Here is a 12726-nt window from a genome sequence, read left to right as displayed (position 1 = left end):
TCATCAGCTTTGTAAATGCCGACTCATGCACTTTCGATGAACGCTTTGTAAATTTCTGCTGAGCTTGTTTCTTTATTTGACGTTTCAGCAACAATGAAAAAATACCGAACGCTCCTCAAGCAAATGAATTACCGAATAGATTACAGATGGCTCAGCTGTTGAAAACTCAGTAATAAGTTTTCTGAGTTCGTTAAAAGAAACTAAGTGTGTATAACTAGAAAACTAATGAGAGAAATAGTACCAATTTTAGCATGGAAGATTGTTATAAGAAGAAAAAAAACATTTATGTGTTAGTTCGAGACTGCTACCTCCTCTGGAAGGGGAGGGTTCCCATACAAATGAAACATAATTTGTTATATAACTTGAAGACGAATCAAGCAAATGGGACCAAACTTGATGAGGTTTCAGGACGCAAGATATGTTTTTTGGTGCTTTGACACTCCTCCCTCTTTTTAAAGAAAGGGCTCTCATACAAATGAAACATGATCTTCTACATGATTCTAGAACTAATCAAACAAATGGAATCAAATTTGGAATGCGAAGAGAGAGTACAAGATATGTTCCTAGGACGTCTTTATTCTGGAAGGTGGGTGAAGCGAGGGTTCCCGCCAGGCTTGTAAACGATCAATACTTTCATTTGATTTAGCTTCCTTATCGTGCGTCGCAGAAGGCTTTCGCTCGTAAATGTACAACAACCATCGGCTCTCACACAAAGAACAGATGGTTAATTGACACTCGCACACACATCAAAGAGATGCACACTGACATTCGTTCAGCGATGTTATTTTATCCTATTTCTGTTTACTTCGTTCTATTTATAATGAGAAATATTATGACATGATTAATGATATAAGTAATTTCCCAAATCTCCGCACACAACTTCTAGAAAAAATGCCACAATACGATTGAAGATAAAAACGTCGTGGGGGCGAGTACTCAATTGACATGTTTGTTCAAGAATGTGTTTAGATAGCTTTGCCACCGTCAAAAAAAGAAGATGATTATTGATTATATTATTGATATTGATTATATTATTGAAAGTTGTTCTACCATGACCATCTACAAGTCTGGTACCCACACAAATGAAACACGTACTTCAACCTTTTTTGAAAAACAGCTCAAAATTACGGAGATTTTGCATAGAAGCCAAAAATCGACTTCAACTGACGTTTCAACTGCAAGGTTGCAAAAGCGGCAGTTATCGTATGAGACAATACCGATGTTTTTTAGGTGGTAAAGCGCAGGGCAATGTCCGGTAATAACTCCCGTGTAGAGACCTAGTTCATCAGGCTTGAGACCGAGAAACATCTTGGTTGAAGCATGGTTTGGAGAGCTAAATTGATTAGCTTGACTGCATCCCAGCTATTTCGAGCGTTTCCCATGTATTGAGCTCACGTTTGACGGCGAATTTGGAGGTTCCCAAAAATGGCTCAGGGCTAATGGAATGCTGTGCTAATCCATGTCTTGCGAAGTAGTCAGCATTTTCATCGCCTTCGATACCACAGTATCCAGGTACCCAGTACAAAAGAACTTGGTTCTGTCGGGATAACTCCCATAGAGCTGCGTTGCACTACCAAACTAACTTGGACACACATTTTGAGAACTTAAATGCCAATAGTACAGCTTGGCTGTCTTAGAAGAAGCCGATTTTCGCATATCTGTAGTTACGTTTAAGACATATCTTGGGGCAAGTGAGTATAGCGTACTCTTCTGCTTGAAAAAAGGTGGGCTTTATACCCATTGGAATAGTTTCTTTCGGGCCCATAAACTCCTGAGCAAGTGTTGGGTCCTATTTTCGAACCATCTGTATAAAAGCCGACGGCGCCTGATGGAAGTGCAGGACCATCCCTGTTACACATATGGTGATTGGTTTCCATCACCTTACATGGAACGTCGAGTGTGTTCTGAACCGCCATGCAGTATGATACTGCGGTGACTACGGGTGTGAACTACAACTCCCTTAGAACCAAGCTCTGCTTGTTTCTTCTTTACATGAAGATGTGGAGGCAGTAGGCAGAGCATGGTCTCCAAAGATGCCATTGGTGTGGTGCGCATTGCGCTAGTAATGGAGAGACAGTCCGGTCTTTGAACTTTATTAAGCTTTGCTTGGACTGTCATTTTATTTACCTTTGGCCACCACACGAGAGTGGCGTAAGTGATTCTTAGCCGTGCAATGGTTATGTAGAACCAGAGAGCCAATTGTGGTTTCAATCCCCAGGTTTTGCCAAATAGTGTACTGCAAGCAAAGTTGCCTTTGTAGCTTTTTAGACTGCGTAGTCAATTTTGGCTGTGCTATTCAACTTACTTTCCAGAATAATACCCAGGTATTTAACTTCTTTACAGAAGGTCAGTAAACACATATTCAGTTAGGGAGGAGATAGAATGTGTTTCCTCAGTTTGTTGAAGGTTACAATAACTGTTTTAGCGGGATTTATGTTCAGCTCCTCCTGAGTGCATCAATCTAGGATAATGTATAGTGCCTGCTGAAGGCGTTTCAACATTGTTGCGTCACATTTTCCTCGAATTATGAGCCTAATTATCATAGCATAGCCTACAATCTCATGGCCAAGCTGGGTTAGCTTGCTCAATAGTGCATCGACCACCAGCGACCAAAGCAGGGGGGGAGAGGACTCCGCCTTGTGAACAGCCTTTTGTAGCTGAGATGGTTATTAAAGCGTCTCCCAATGTAGCTGTGCTACATGTGCTTCAGGAGAGCTATATTGACCGAAGCATAGGACGTGTTCAAAAGCGCCTTCAATATTAAGAAAAGCGCATAGCGCCGTCTCCTGATACTTCAGTGGCTTTTCGATAAGAGTCACTATGCCATGAAGAGCAGTTTTCGTCGATCTACCAGGTTGGAAAATGTAGTGGCGAGTCCTTGCGGAACTTATTGCGGATATAGCTATCTGCAATTTTCTCCATTAACTTCAGGAGTGTAGATGTGAGGGTTATGGACCTGAAGGTCTTAGATAGTGTTTTGTCGTTTTCCCCTCCTTCGATATAAAAATCACCTTGACTTTCCGGCAGCTTTCCGGAATATAGCCCAGAGTGATGCTTGCACGGAAAAGATGCATCAGTTCGGGTATTATGATCCCATCTGGTTTTTGTATAAAGATGGGTAGAATGCCATCTGGTCCTGGAGACTCCATGGGCTCAAAAGAGCCTAATGGCCAATTGACTGAAGCTTGCGTGACCTTCGAGAGAGCAGAATTGAAGCGTTGGGCGCTGTAGGTATAAACATTTCGCTGTTCCAGCATCCGACTGCGGAAATTTTCTCGAAACAATTGTTAGTGATTGGCGATGGAGAAGTACCAGTTGAGATTTTCTTTGGGTTGATTTCATTCACGCAATATTTGTTTAATGAATTTCGACGAAATAGAAAAATATCGACGTCGCCAAATAGAATTTTATTTTTCAAAAAAAAATTGAAAATCAACATACACTAAAGCCGCTTTTACGCGGGGGATACGTGCAGCGTAATAAAACCGCGTAAATTCCGGAATCCGCGAAAAAAAACCGCGTAAATTCTGGAATCCGCGTAAACATCAGAATCCGCGTAAAAAAACCGCGTGAATTCGGAATCCGCGTAAAAAAAAAACCAGCGTTTATTCTGCATTCCGAGTGAAGGGAAACCGAAATCCGCCCAAAAAAAAAAAATACCACGTAAATTCCGGAATCCGCGTAAAAAAACCGTTTAAATTCCGGAATCCGCGTAAAAAAACCGCGTAAATTCCGGAATCCGCGTAAAAAAGCCGCATGAAAAAAACCGCGTAAAAAGCGACCTTAGTGTATTGTATGAACAAATCAATTGATTTTAAGTATAACCGTGAAGAAGTAATCAACTATCCAACGGATCATGCTTCGATACGTAAACCAACCCAATTATGAAATGGGGCAACATTGAAATACCACGATTGGCCTTTTGAGTTTGAACGTATCCAATATCAAATTCAATCTTTGGCAGCATGTGGAATAAAACAAGAATTCCCATGACGGTAATGTTGAAAATTGATTAAATGATAAGAAAAAAATGAATGGGGCGAAGTTTGCCGAGTCATTTATGTCGTTTTCGTTTTTGCGGTGTAGCTACCCCGCGGACTTCACTTTGTCCTATTGCTGTTTGTTTTTTTTTTTCATTTTCCGGACTATCCCGGACTCCCCTTTTTTTGTTCCCGGACAGTCCGCGAAAAAAAGAGAGTGCAGTTTTGAAGACACCAACACATTCAAACATATGTTTCAAAATAAAAGAAAAAATGTGTCAAAATCGGTTTGCTTTGATAATCGTTCTTCGCGTGTCAAACATCAGATTGGATTTTATTTATTTTATTTTGTTATTTTGTCATTCTCAGTAAATTGTAGTCAGCCTATACACCAGAGAGACGCCGAGACACTCACCGTTAAGGCAGCTGTCAACATCAAAACGGGCGATCTGTATAATTTTGCATTGCCGTTATCCGTTTTGATGTTGACAGTTGCCTTAACGGTGAGTGTCTTGTCATTTCTCTAATGTATAGGTTCGCTAGTAAATTGGCAAATTTTTCGTACAGTAGCCAAACGCGACAAAAAGACAATGGCGATAATGACCAAAACAAAAAAGACAGCTACCTCTGGTATTACGCACACCATTGCAACTGCTCGGAAAGTGTTTTTTTTTTTTCAGCTGCAAATTGTAGTCCGGGACGGTATAATCCTGCCGTAAAAACAAATTCGACATTAGTTTATTACAATTTCTGTTACATTTAAACATTTGTTTTAAAGAATATATTAGCTAATTGTTTAGTTTCCAAAAAATCTAAATACAGACATCTTTTGATTTTGGCAGTACACTAAACTTTTTTCTGTTGCCAAAAGCGAACCGTGCTAAAATCGAACAGGGTTCATATATTTGAAAATTTCGCAATGTCAAAATATATCCGACCGTTTAAATGAAATCTTTATTTCACGAAAACTATCTTCATATTTATATATATGACACTCCTTAATCAGGTACATATATATATGTGATGCACCCTGTTCGAATAGCTGACGAGACAACGATCACACTTTCTGTTTCTCATCGCGAAAATCGCAATCGAAAATATACAGCACGGAAAAGCTGCAGTAGGTAGGTACCTATAGAGCGAAAAGCAGAAAACATCAGACGGTTATCAAAACATTGATAACACATTCATTTCCATCTCACGTAGCCAGCCGTGCTCACTCATCAGTCGGCATCACATCACATCGTTTGGCGCACTGTTGGCCGGTTAGTAGGAAGAAACAACTCAGCGAATTCAGTTCATTTCTCGCGGAGCTCAGTGCCAGTTACCAGCGATAGGCAAAATGGTGTTATGTCACATTCGTGCGACTTTGCAACTTGGCCAGTTAATAAGTTCTACTGTTCGCTCACATTATGGATACCGGTGCAGTAGGTTTCTCAGCACCAGCAAATTACTGTTGAAAGGTAAATTAATTTCCACTTGGTGATTAATAAACAACCGGCGATAAATTGTGCATATGAGTGTGTGGTTATGTACGGAGGAATACGATATCAAAACAAATTGGACGATTATCTGACGTCGTTTGTAATGGATAACGAATGTGAGTTCGGTGTTACGTGAGACCGCGATTTGAAACCACTGTTTGTGCGTTATGTGGAGGGATGACACGTGTTCGGTGCTAATGCTTATTTTAATTCGGGATATTTGATTGTGTTCCATGTTCATAAATAAGATCCAAGATAAATTAACATAGACAGGCTTAGGCTTTACGTTGCCATTTATTACAAATGTGATCCAGTTATCGAGTTTACAATTGATATAAAGGATTTTCGATCCTTCTGCTCATTATGTTACAAGTCTATATAAGATTTAGTATCGCTTGAAGTATTGCTAGTTGTTAGATAAATAAATACAGTAAAGTTTTTTTTTCACACAATGGCTACGTACCGTGCAGAAGAAACCATGTAAAAAACCGCGTTATTTAAAAAAAAGTCGTAAAAACATGTATAAATGTAACTGTGTAAAAAACACTCTACTGTAGACTGTAACTGTTACTGTAACTGTTTTACGCGAGGACGGAAAATCGTGTGAAAAACCGTGTAAAGAAACGCGTTATTTGAAAAAAACGACATAAAAAAGCCGCGTTATTTGGAAAATCGTCGTGACGAAACCGCGTAACAAAATACTTTACTGTATTAGAGAGTGATAAAAGTATTTTTTGAACATGTTTTAGAGAGAATGATGTCTTCGTCAGCAGTTCGTTGTTCGCCACATGAACTTATAATAGTTTAAGAACAATAATGTACATTCACATTTTATTTCTATATCTCTATGTAAACCCAAGCTTTAGCAATAGCGAGAATCAAATTTAGCCTCAAGATTTATAGTGCAATTGACCAAAATAAATCACCTGACGAAGCCACCTTGAAGAAGTTTTCGGATATTGGAGTGTGTCTTGTTTTCTTTGCATTTCTTCGTGGTCCAAATATGAAAACCCGTTTTGGATTTGAGTGTAATAAATTGGTTTTATGTGCCTGGTGTCTTTAGCCTCCCAGCTGGTCGCGTGGTATGATGCTGGCCTAACAAGCCAGTTCTCGTATGTTCGGATTCCAGCTCGTGAGAGATAGTGTCGGTTGATTCGTATCGCTAGCTCCGCAGGCGTCCTATACACTCACAGTTGGTTGCAAAGTCTGTGTATAATCAATGGGTTCCATGATGGCAATTTTAATCACAGGTTTCTCTAAAACACTTCTTTAGGGACACCAAAATTCACGGGAATGGTCGAACAGCTATAATCTTTCATTTTTTCCGGTTTGAGCCTTTGAAGTGAACCTGTGTTGACCAGTTTTATTGACGCAACACAATGCGGAAATATATAGTGTAAATTCTTCACAGATGACGTCTCTGGTTGAGAAAATATTTGATTCTGAACAACGTTATATAAAACCAGGGAAGAGGTATTCTGAACTCGAAGGACTCAAAAATACACGATTTACTCATGCACTCTCAAATTCTGACATGTTAGCTCTGATAGAGTGCAGCAAATGCATAGCAAGAGTAATTTTTGCCACAAATACTACGTGGCTACTCTTACTTCAATAGTCCAGTAATACGTAGTATATCGCGCATGGTAAATCTTTAAAGCAACAAAAAGCGTTTCTGGACTGATCCGGTGTCTGCACCAGAACATTCATTTGCTGGAGTATGATACCAACGTTTCGGATCAGAAGAAGGGACAGAGATATAGTTACTAATGGTTACGAGTGGCTCCATGTCATCCAAGATAATACGCTGGTAACATTGTAAACCCTGAACATCCTTTCTCTTTGCTCCGTATGAGTGTTAGAGGTTGTTTGCTCGATTGGAAAGGCAATTTTGACAGCTGTCGCCATTCTAGTTGTCATTATCCAATTGGTAAATTTATGAGATAATGTTTCCGTAAACGCTGAGTTAGCAAAACATCATATCAAGAATACTGGGAACTCTGCCTGAAATCGAGCGTAGTTTTGGTTACGTTGTCTTTTGAATGAAGATGGAACCACAGAGAACAGACGTTCGTCTTATTTTCAAAAGATGTGTAAAAACTTGCAAGCGTCATTTAATAGTAAGTGGTCATGCTCCCGCTATGTGGCGCTCGCATTACTAAAAAACCAAGCACAGAAATCGATAAAATATCGATACAGCAATATTTATGCAGTGCAACTGGGGCACCACAAGACAGATGTCGTTAGTGTGTTAAAGTATTTGAATTCAAATTTTTACACACGATTTTCAAATTACTTTATATCAGCGGTTCTCAACCTTTCTTTGTCCGCGTACCCCTTGGCGATATTTTTCATATCAATTGTACCTTCTGGCTTGGAATGTTCTCGCAGAGTGGGAGAGAGGTAGTGGCACGGTGTCTCTGGTTGAAGAACTTATCCAAAAAAAATTAGTATCGCTCTAATACTCGTGATTCAAAAGCTTGAGCTGTCCCCTTTAATATCCTACCAAAATTGAAATGTTCTATCGGGGGGTCTAGAACAATTTGTTTTCAAACATATATTTGTAATTGAAAAACTAGTGGAATGGAAATAAATAATATTTTTCAGAAATACAAAAAGTTATCAGGGTTCTCTGATCATACTGAAATATTCAGGGTTGTTTTTATTTATATGACAAAACAAAGCTTTACATAATATCAGATTTTTTGAAAAGGGTTAAGTGGGGTTAAACAGACCCTTGAAAATTTGGAGTCGAAAATCAGCTGAAAACAAATAAAACGTTGTGACTTTGATTACATTGAATTTGATTGATGATTGATTTCTTCAAAATCGACATTCTATCCTATAAAAATATATAACAAGCCGGTTGTTAAGAGTTGCTGCCGTGGTTTCATTATAGGATATACTATAATGACTAATCAAGCTTACTCGACAATTACCAGTGAGTGCTTCTTGGGAAATTTAGTCTATTAATCGTTTCTTTTGCTGTTCTATATTTGTTGTTGTTCTATGAATTTGTTTCTGTAGTGTTGCTACGTTTATTTTTCCCGGATCCATCTACGCTAGTCTTGCATCAGAAAACATAATAACCTTCGAATATCATGCCAGAAACTCCTTTGTTAATCAGAAAATTCAAAATATTACTTCTTTGTTATGATTTTGAAACCATGATCCCGTGTATTTATTTGAATCGTGTTGTGTTGGGTTGCCAATTATGCGGGAAGATGTTGTACTCTGATTCGGAGGTCTTGCATGTGACCCGCCAGAGTAATTGTCGAGATAACCTCGTCGGTACTGAAACGGTGGATCCGGAGGCACATACAATATATCAGAAATAAGTAACCTCTGCTTCGAAGGTGTTTACGAAAACCATTTCACTTGCGACATCTGGCGCATATCCGCAGTCCTTGTTGTGTCTCTTAGATGAGTTGAAGAAAGAGTTGCAGAGCACTTCCGAGGGCAATTTAATTAGTTGAAAATGCCTATCCCTGGTTTTCACTGAGCAAGAATATGCCCACATCAAGCGTTATCACTTGAGCGCTGTTTCATTCTTCCTAGAGCACGAGCACAATTATCGCATGGCAATGACATTGGAAGATGATTAAAATCGGACGTGGCATATTGAGTAGGAAAATAAAATATGTTTTCTGTTTTCACTTTCAGAGAGGTTATATACTGATAAACACGAATGGGTCTCGGTGGAGGGTGAAGTCGGAACTGTTGGAATTTCGAACTTTGCTCAGGTAGGTGATTTGCATTGAATGTAGCGTTCTGGATCGATGCAAACCGAATTATTTCATGAATCTCAATCACGACATGCTCCATGAAAATGATTAATCGGATGTGTTTTCCCCACTTCACGCGAACAGGAAGCTCTTGGTGATGTGGTGTTCGTGCAACTTCCCGATGTTGGAACAAAACTGTCCAAAAAGGACGAATGCGGAGCACTAGAGAGCGTAAAAGCTGCCAGTGAGGTTTATTCACCCGTTTCCGGTGAGGTGACAGAAAAAAACGGCGCCGTTGAAGAGACACCAGGTCTAGTAAATTCATCATGTTATGAAGAAGGTAAGACAATATTCAACAACAGCCTAGGATGGTTACCGTCTAATAGTACGTTTGTTGTTTCCTAATAGGATGGTTGTTTAGGTTGAAACTAACGAATCCGGATGAGTTGACTCAGCTGATGAACGAAAAACAGTATACTGAGTTCCTGAAAACCGATGCCCACTAACGCATTTCTCTGAGCAGCGAGAATGGCACATTTACTCTACTACTCAACTGAAACTTTTGCAGAAACTCGATCACTGGGTTGGCAGCTAACCAGTGCCGTAGCCAGTTTATGAATAGTTGCTAAGTCAGATAAGTCCCGTGTAAATCGAATGTTTATAATTTATAAAAGTAAATATGTTCTCAACCAATGTTGGTGTTTATTGCTGTACAACGTAATCCTGAAACTGCGATAATCAAGGAGACGGTATCACTGGATGAAAATAGGTGATTGGACATTGTCCCGATTTTTATAGCTGAATTACCCTTTGATGTTAAATTAGACGTATTTTAATCTATTTAAGCCTCATTTCAACCTGATATCTGAACTTCGAATACAGCTTAGCAATTATAGCCCTATTTAGAGTTCCAAGCGAAGTGAAAATCTTATACAAAATGTTAATTTTTTCACGCTCGTGAAAAATGCAACCTGCAAAAATTTCACTTCACTTGGAATAACAAATAACAAATTCGATCCAGCGAAATCGAAGGATGTGGATCTCATCCTTTTCACTGGGGTTTACTTTTTTCACGCATGCAAACGGTAGTGAAAAAAAGCAGCAGCAAGCGAAAACAAGCGTGCGTTTATATTCTGTCAGTTGCAGCCAATTTTCATTTCGCTCGGAGTGTAAACTCGTGAATTTCGCTTCACTAAAACTGTAAACTGCAGGTTGGTGGAATACCTGCGTGTTCCACAAACGGGTTTTCACGACAGATTTTGCAAGCGAAAATTCACGTTTTTTCACTTGTCAAATTTTTCGCTTGGAACTGTAAACTATGCTTATATTTGAAATTTTGAAAGATGTAACTATTTAATGCGGTTAGAGAACAGATCGATCTTCAATATGCAATACAGTTTGGGTTAATTGTGCATTCAGTTGCTAACAGGGCCGGCGTCACACTATTTTCACACTATTTTTGGGTAGTAAGGAATAGGGAAGGTTCATGGGTAGCCTTCCGGCAGTTTACCGGAACAATCGTCATGGCGGACGGAAACATGCGTGTAGGCAAGTTTTTGAGTTCTTTCTTAGTTTTATTTATCAATTTTCGCGACAAAATTGTTGGAGTAGATTTTACTCTTCAGTTCCAACGATTGCTTCGAGTAATGGGCCGATGGCAGATCCAGTCAGTACACCGCGTTTTCGCCCTTATGGTATTTTTTGATGAACGACGCAACTTTCGGCAGGCGCTTCTTACTATAAATTTCCCCGTTCACGGTCAGTCCGGAGTGAAAGAACAGCGGCTTTGACATCCCCTTCTCGCTGATTGTCAGCCACAGCAGCACCTTGTTGGGGAACTTGGTGTGTCAAAAACTTCACCTCAGAGCTCATATCCTTCGTGGAGGAAGTAAAATACGAAATACCCTGCCAGTCGTTGCCATCCATGTTTGCTAGGTAATTTGCACAGTTTGCCCGGTGACTCAACTTCCCGACCTAGCGCACGCAGCGATGTAGCCACTTTTCCCTCGGTCTTCCTTTGCAGCATCTTTTAGAGCTTCTTATCGTTCAGGATCGTCGGCCGTTCGGAACCGGGTTTTCTTTCGATGCTTGTTCAATAGTGCCAAGATATTGTAGATGCCGAAACGGGCATATCCAGCACCCACAAAGTGTCGCACGACGCGGCGGGGTACCGTTTTTGGAACGCGCACACTTCTGAATGAAGTAGTTTCACTGTTTTCGTCATCACGGTTAGAGTTCAAGTTAATTTTTTTTTTTTGCTGACTCATGGGTTACTATGATTGATGCTGCACAGGTTGTTTCGTTAGTGCGTTTAAAGGTAAACCCATGAAAAATCGACAAATTTTGTGCAATTTTTCAATGCAAACGCTAAGGTTTAATAATTTTTATCTCCTCGAAAAAAGTCTCCATCCCAAATTTAAACTTAAGCGAACTTCTGGTAAGGTTTCACTTACTGTAATGAAAGTCTCACTTTTTTGACCAATGAAAAAATGCACAAGAGTAGCTCTTGAAGTTTTTTAAATCTATTTTATTTTTTGATAGCAAATCGCTTAGAAATGCATGAAACCTGTAGCTTTACAACCTCTCGCTCAAAGATGTCCATTAAAAAGTGGTTGCTCGCACATGTGCGCGGCAATTTTAAGTTTCGAACATAGAAAACATTACATTTTTTGGTACGTGCCGCGTCAAATATACTATTATTGATTAGAAAAAAATACTTTTTTTTTGGTTTTGTCTGATAATTCCGTGTGGGTAAGTACCCACAGGGATATTTTCCGAGTGGGTACTACTACCCATACATCAACCGCCGGCCTTGGTTGCTGAGTAGTAAAAGTTTAAAGGTTATTTTTCGAGGTAAAATCTAATTACTCACCGACGGGAGAGGGTTAAACACGGAGTAGAAAAATGTAATGAAACATAAGCCAAACCAATAAAAATTCGCTTAAACTTTCTACTTTCCATTGAATTATTCTTTATTTAACTTAATTATCGTGCTGAGGGATTTAACATGAAATGTAAAAAAAAATACTCTACGACTGTAAGAGTCTCAAATTTGGAGTAACAGGACTCATTTTAAAATTCGAATTTCATCAGAGCGCCATTAATAAAGTCAATGTGCTAATATTGCATTTGTTCAAAATCTTTGAACAAATGCTTTTGGACGCTAATTACAAAATTGTGATCCAAGTGGAAAATTCGTCGAAATAGCAATATTTAAAAAAAATGGTAATTGTAAAAATTGACCAATTTTTAGTGAAAATATCTTTATTCTAACGAAGAACTCTTCAAGTCGCCAAACCACCATATAATGAATTTCAATTTTTGTTTGTCGGCTACAACTTTTTTTCAGTATATCTCCAGACTGTATAATTTTAGAACAAAAAATAATTTCAAAAATCAAATTCTCCCAAACCAAAACCCGAAAATTTCATACCTGCCTTCACATTTTTTGCTGGATAATCTAATCCAAGTTTGGCCTATTTTGCTTTTGGCCAGTATTTTAATTTGAATACTCCATGAGTTCAAAGATGTCTCTAT

General features: G+C 39.0%; 1 protein-coding gene across 2 annotated transcripts; it reads left to right on the top strand.

Annotated features, from left to right (window-relative positions):
- Nucleotides 1-5007: 5007 nt before the first annotated feature.
- LOC129722292 (glycine cleavage system H protein, mitochondrial) lies at nt 5008-9882 on the top strand. Of its 2 annotated transcripts, XM_055675633.1 has the most exons (5): nt 5008-5104; nt 5187-5443; nt 9128-9207; nt 9334-9529; nt 9598-9882. In XM_055675633.1, exons 2-5 carry the CDS (start codon nt 5323-5325, stop codon nt 9693-9695), a joined length of 495 nt encoding a protein of 164 aa, XP_055531608.1. In that variant the 5' UTR covers nt 5008-5104; nt 5187-5322; the 3' UTR covers nt 9696-9882. The 2 variants fall into 2 exon arrangements, with proteins under 2 accessions (XP_055531608.1, XP_055531609.1); XM_055675634.1 differs by lacking the exon at nt 5008-5104 and having other exon boundaries at nt 5160-5443.
- Nucleotides 9883-12726: the final 2844 nt, after the last annotated feature.

Source organism: Wyeomyia smithii, chromosome 2, assembly GCF_029784165.1.
Source record: "Wyeomyia smithii strain HCP4-BCI-WySm-NY-G18 chromosome 2, ASM2978416v1, whole genome shotgun sequence".
Taxonomy (NCBI): Eukaryota; Metazoa; Arthropoda; class Insecta; order Diptera; family Culicidae; genus Wyeomyia; species Wyeomyia smithii.
The sequence above is the reverse complement of the archived record's forward strand: the minus strand, read 5'-3'. Positions and strand labels throughout refer to the sequence as shown.

Coding starts and splice junctions, on each gene's coding strand:
- LOC129722292 (XM_055675633.1), top strand. CDS start 5,323: ATGGTGTTATGTCACATTCGTGCGACTTTGCAACTTGGCCAGTTAATA. Junction 5,444..9,127: donor CAGCAAATTACTGTTGAAAG/GTAAATTAATTT, acceptor TTTCACTTTCAG/AGAGGTTATATACTGATAAA. Junction 9,208..9,333: donor GAATTTCGAACTTTGCTCAG/GTAGGTGATTTG, acceptor TCACGCGAACAG/GAAGCTCTTGGTGATGTGGT.